Source organism: Cyprinodon variegatus, unplaced genomic scaffold (genome assembly GCF_000732505.1).
Source record: "Cyprinodon variegatus isolate N-32 unplaced genomic scaffold, C_variegatus-1.0 Scaffold759, whole genome shotgun sequence".
NCBI classification, from domain to species: Eukaryota; Metazoa; Chordata; class Actinopteri; order Cyprinodontiformes; family Cyprinodontidae; genus Cyprinodon; species Cyprinodon variegatus.
In genome coordinates, this window is record NW_015151212.1 from 210,022 (window position 1) to 216,457 (window position 6,436).

General features: G+C 40.8%; 1 protein-coding gene across 1 annotated transcript in view; it reads left to right on the top strand.

The window, feature by feature from the left end:
* The window catches only part of ssh2 (slingshot protein phosphatase 2), a 29,811-nt gene that overhangs the window by 14,880 nt on the left and 8,495 nt on the right, over nucleotides 1–6,436 (top strand). The window contains exons 6-8 of the mRNA XM_015395748.1: nucleotides 473–538; nucleotides 830–1,024; nucleotides 6,002–6,126. Coding sequence (XP_015251234.1) covers nucleotides 473–538; nucleotides 830–1,024; nucleotides 6,002–6,126 — 386 coding nt within the window. The remainder of the gene's footprint in view (nucleotides 1–472; nucleotides 539–829; nucleotides 1,025–6,001; nucleotides 6,127–6,436) is intronic.

Sequence of the window (6,436 nt, forward strand, 5' to 3'; positions counted from 1 at the left end):
TAAAAATCAGTTAACTTTTTTTTTTTCCAGTGGCCCTAATCCTCTTCCGTATGTATCCCTTTAGTCATTTGTAAAAAAAAACAAAACAATTTAATTACTTACTTTTTGGTGTTTATTGAAGCCTAATTTTTGTACAAAACTAAAGTAATAAATGCAAATAGCATCATGTTGCGCATGCGTATTGACTATGGGTATGCTGATCTGACAGAACAGCGGCTCTTTATCATTATTTACAGCCATTGGTGAGTGTCTAAAGAGCCCCAGGATGCAGACCTGTTTCAGAACATTTAACTAATCTAACCAGCCTAAGCGTTTAAGTGCTTTTCTCTTAACCTAAGAGGCTGATTTGAATTTTGTTGCTTCCTTTAAGCTCTTCTTAGGCCATACTTTTAAAACGAACATAAACATGTATTTTTAACAGTGCATTTTGCCACACAGCCTGTCATAATCTGTTAATTCGGTGTCTCTGCAGAGGCTTCAGCGTGTCGACGGTGAACAGGGTTCACGTCTTCAAGCCGGTGTCTGTCCAAGCCATGTGGTGAGACTCTTCTTTGTTTAAATACATCATGTCTTTTGCTCACTGCTGCCCTTTTGGCTTTGACCTCCTGCTTTTATCTTCCTTCTTTTGATCTTAACATTTCTCATTTCTCCTGTTGTACGCACGCCAATGCGGCTTCCTCGTGTTGTATTCCCTCTGCTCTTCCGTGTTCCCGTCTCTGCAAAGCTTTGATCCTTCTCGTCTCACTTCTGGTGTCGAAGCATCAAACATTTGTTGTGCAGCTTGAGGCTCATCCGAGGGAAATCCTCCTCCTCCTTCTGTTACCTCCAGGTCGGCCCTGCAGTCGCTGCACAAGGCGTGCGAGGTGGCGCGCTGCCACAATTATTACCCTGGGAGCCTGTTCCTGACCTGGGTCAGCTACTACCAGAGCAGGGTCTCCTCCAGCCAATTCTGCGTCAACGAATGGAACGCCATGCAGGACGTGGAGTCGCACCGTGCCAACTCGCCCATCCTCTTCACAGACCTGTGAGTCGCTTCAGTGTGAACGTTCCCTTCCTGTTTCACAAAAGCAGGTCAGAGGAGAAGTGCGAATAAATGAAAGCTTTTCATCCTGCATGCAAAACGCCCTGAGCTGCAACATCTGAGGAAAAAACACAAATGCACGCCACACTTTTCAGATTACATAATCTAGGTGTTCGATTCTCCTCTTTAAATTTGCTGCTTTCACAGAATCTGCAGATGGTCTATCGTTAGAGAGGCGGTGTGAACTCTGTACCCGACGCGTGTAAACGGGGATCAAAGATAAGGCGGCCCCATTGCGTCGTCCTTCGCCTCCTAACAGCCTCTGTGGAGGAGATGATTGTGGTTTTAACATTTCAATCAGCGTGTCTGACCTGTAAACGGCTCCCAGCTGAGAGAAGCCTTAGAAAGTAGAGGAATGACGCCTCCTGTCTGTATTAACAGCGGGGAATTTCCCCTCCAGGCACTTCAGTTCACGTGGCCGGCCGCCAGTTTGGAGCGCCCCCCCAACCAGAGTCTTCAAAATAGCAAAGGCTCCGTTTACTTAGGCAGAAAAACTGAAACGCAGACGAAGGCAGGGCGGCGGGCTGAGCCGCTGCGCCTGATGGATGGAGACGAGTCGGAGCTGAGATGAACTTTAAACCTGACCTGCCTGAACAGAAATAATGACTCCTCCCCTTCTTTTTTTAGTCACTTATATCTTATTTGTCTTTTTAAGGATAATCATGACATGAAATGTAGAACAGGAAAAGAAAAGATAAAAGGAAAGTCTGGGAGACGCATCGATTTTCTTTCCTGTAAGAAAGCGGTTTTTTGATTATTTTTTGTGTCCATTAGTGCTTCCTGTAGTTCTAGGCTGTTTCTCAATTCACGCGAAGGCGAGTACGGACGCGTGTCCTCGCCGAGAATGTTCTAGAGAAGATCAGAGGAAAGTCTGGACTCTGGGAGGACAGGAGCACGCAGCATAAATCTGAGTCAATTAGAAGAGATGCGTACTGATGACATCACTACATGCTCTGCTCGTCTGGAGCTGCATTTCACCTCCTGTTATTAATAGTCTCTAGATAATAATAAATTCTTACTTTTTTAATTTATTGGGGAAATAATGATTGCAGTCAGATAAACACTAAATAAAAACTCGCCATCAGTGCCAGCCGTACTTCACACACGGCTATACTGATAGAGGGCTGCTGCAGAGAGGCTAACATTAGCGCTGGCTGCAAATAGACCAACATATTCTCATTATCAGTTCGTATGAAATCGTACGAAAAGTTATGCACAGTAGTTCGTACGTTTTTGACGTTTTTCCCCAAAAATACAGATCATTGCGGATGCGCAGGCAGGCAGACGAAAAAAGCAGATCCGCGGACGGACGTAAAACTGGGAAAAACAGTGCAATAAATACTTCTTGATGTCTCGAACTACGTTGCTTGCTGTTTTGTATCTTGGGGTCAGGGTTAGGGTTAATTGTATGTTAAATTCTATGTTATTGAATGGTGCGTAAGATGCGCATGCGCACGGATATCACAAGACGTAAAAATACGACGAAAAAAACGTCTAAAACGTACGAAATTACTGTGCATAACTTTTCGTTTGATTTCGTACGAACTGATAATGAAAATACACTGAATAGACTTGGAGGTCCACTCGTTGCCGCGGTCCTCTCAACTTTGGAACTTTTTTTTTTTATTACGCACCAAATCAGTAAATGGGCCATATAGTGACGCTTAAAAGCATAATTTTCTTACCTATAATGATCTAAAAACATATTTTATTGAACAACGGCAACAGAAAAGAGAACTTTTAACTTAATACTCTGAGTGCTGATGAAGATTCTCAGTAATTCCGTAAAAGTTCCAAAAAATATCCACTGGATTTGAAGACGTTTCGCTTGGAATCTTGAAAACCAAGTCCAGTGGATATTTTTTGGAACTTTTACGGAATTATTACTCTGAGCTCTGTGAGCGCAAACCTGGAAGCTGCTGCTGCCGCAGTGCATGCTGGGACAGCTGTCAATCTGGTGAACGGAGAAGTCTGCACTGATGCGGGAGGCCCAGTGGTTAGCACACATGACCCATAGGCCTTAGTTCTCGACGCAGCTGCCCCGGGTTCGAATCCGACCTGTGGTCCTTTGCTGCATGTCTCTCCCCCTCTCTCATACCCCCTTTCCTGTCAGCCTACTGTCTAAAAAGTGCTGTGAAAACAAAGAAAAATGCATGCTGGGTAAAGAGAGGGGGGCAGAACAACATCCAGGGACTTTCTCTGTTCTTGGTCTTCATGTTCTTGTGAATTGGAACAGTTTCACGAGAACGCACAACTACACATATTGAGAAACGGCCTTAGTCGTTCCTTAGACCTTTCCATTACAGGTATGTCTACTATTGCAGATATCCATTGCCCCTCGTTCTTCATCCATTTCCTCGTGATACTGACTCCTGCCCTTCTTTGTGAAGTTATGTTTGCCCTTTAGTCAGATTACTCAGACTCTGAGTTCCCGTCTTCTCTATTTTTCCCCCCCTCCATACCAAGCGGCTGCCAAAGCTCCCTGTGTTGTTGACGCATGAGTCGTTTCCCCTGTAAAAACCACTGAGGTGTTTATTTCTTTGACATGCAGGTTACACTGTTAATTACCTGCAGGGCTCTTATCTGGCTGCTCTTCAAGGAAGCAGTTTGAAATTTCCAGCTTCAATAGAACCACTCCTTGTGTCGTCACTTACTGGTCAGAGCCTTTATTGACTGTTTCCATGCTCGGCTAATTTCCCCCCATCGTTCGGGACATCTGCAGGCAGGCCCAGGCTTGTTGAGAGGTCAAAGCTGGCTGGACGTCTGCAGCTGAAACTTTCTGTTTAGTGTTGCTCTCTCTGTTCTGCACTGAATCTGATTTTGATGTGATCAGATTTTATTTATTTGAACGCCATTGTTGGTGTCTGACCCCAGAGATAATATAATAATAGCATTATTTTTTGTTTTCTCCAGGTCCATGAATGTTGATTTATTAGTCCTTTTGGCTGCAAGGATGTAAAATATTCTCGCTGATATATTATTATTCAGTTGGTAGATTACTGATGTATTTGTTGAGTCTTTGTTCATCGCAGTTTGCTGATATTTTCCTTAAACTTATAGGAACCATTATAATCCAATAATGGACAACTCATTTAGCGATCAGTTAATCGTTAACTGCAGTAGACTGTAAAATGTGCCTTAAGCTGACAGAGTGAGCAGTAATTAAATCTAAATTGTGAAAAACATAAAATAAACATTTTGCATTTAAGATAAAATGTTTTTGTCTGTCAAAATGCTCTAGTTTTAGTTTTACCTCCTTTAATTTCGTTAAAAATCCTTTTTAAGGAACCTTTGTCTATCCCATTATTAAAAAAATAGGCGACAGATTAATCAATTTGCAAAATAATTGTTAGTTGTAGCCCCAGATCAAACCATAAGCATCTTAAACTCAGTTTTATGTAACACCCTAGTGCTACAGAAAAATCTAAACATAGCCTTTTGTTCCTTTGAATTGAAACAGAGGAGATGCAAATATGTGATCTTTATTTAGTTTTAAAGCTGATATTATCCTGTACTGAAAATATGCAGATATTCCACAGTTTTTCTTTTAGATCACCTTTTTTTTTCTTTTTTTCTACCCACTGTTGATGTTTTGACTTGAATACTTTTTTCCTTTTTGGCTTAAATTAAGTCTCTAGTATATTTTGTTATTAAATATTTTCTACTATTTTGTAAATCGAGGAAGAAAAAGCCACATTGATTTAAAATTTCAGCCTAAAAACTCATCGGCACATAACATGGATCATTTAAACTGATGCCCAAATAATCGACAACTACAGATTGCCTGATTCTGGCGTTTTAAGGCCAACGTCGTTACCAATTATTGACATCAGTCTAACCGGTGGCTGATTTTTGCTAACTATAGTTTTTTGGACAATTTTTGAAGCCAATAAAATTTTTCTTTCCTCCTTTTACATGATAAACATGACCAATTATAGACTCAAGTCAAACATAAATTTAACAAATCAAAACATTGATAATTGGTAGCAAATTATGGTTCTAATATATGGGGAATAATGTTTTTTCAAAAACATTATTTTTAAAATTGCAACAAAAATAAATTGATCACCGCAAAAAAAAATGTTGAAACTGAAAGGAAATGTTTCAAACTACTTTTAAGTGTAAAGATCTTAAATTTGTTTTAGTTTCAAACTACCCATGCCCCCATGGGGGCGGAGCTAAGATGATATAAGGCAAGGACTTACGGTTAAGACAGGACAAATGATCACCAGTTGCTGCATTCAGGAACCGTAGGAACTTTTAAAATGTCGTAAAGTATCAGTGATAATTTAAGTCTGCTTTAGAAAAGAAAAGCAGCTTCATTTGCTTTCAGTTTCCAGTTAATTTATTTTACTTTGCTTTGCAATTATGTTCAGATTCAAATCCTTCTGTTCCAATTTCAAAAATACTTTTCAGTTTAAAATGTTTTATTTCTTTGGTAGTTTAAACCAAAGATGTTTTTGATCAAACTTTGACGACTGAATCGACCAACAGCCTCGCATATCGGCCGACACTAGGGGAAAAAAATACTGAAAACCTTGTCTCTCTAAATATAAACCTTTATTAGTCGTCCTCTATCTAACATTCAGAGTAAAGAATGGTAAAGAACTGAGCCTGACCCCCCCCCCCCCCAGAGACCTCATTAGGCCACTTGTTGGTATCATCAATGTGACGTCCAAAAGCTAAACGCGTCTCCTGGCACTGAAGCTAGAAACAAAAGCCGTTTGTTTTGGACACGCCAACAGGTCGTGCTCCCTGGTTTCTATTCCCTCTGCAGTTTCTGAGAATCGGACAAAGTGGCTATTCTGTTTTTGGAACAACCAACCTCACTGAGGCCCGTGGCAAAGGGTCACTACTGTGACCCTGAAGGAGGATCATTTTCTCTCTGTGGACGTTCTAAAACGGCTTTACTGTCTGCAGGCCGACAGAGAGGGAACGCACCGAGAGGCTGATCAAGATGCGCCTCAGGGAAATCATGATGCAGAAGGACCTGGAGAATGTCACCAGCAAAGAGGTGAGAAAAAGGATTTTAGCTGAAATCGGATGCTTGGATTGGATTTGAATTAAAGTTGTAGGGAAGCCATATTTAAATGTCAAATCATTCTGGCTTAAACGTGTATTTAAATCTTTATCAGCAGATATTTACTAAAAATTTAGAACATTTCTAAAAAATCCTGTCTTAAAATCTGTGTTATTGTTTCGTTATCTTATCCCGGCCAGTTAGTTCTACGTCAGCCTGAACACCTAAATTCGGCCAATCATATATCAACGGTCATCTGTCAATCAAATTTTTCCGTTCATAGCATCTTGATTCATATGTCGCAGCTAATATCCGCAATGGTTGAAATCAGAATC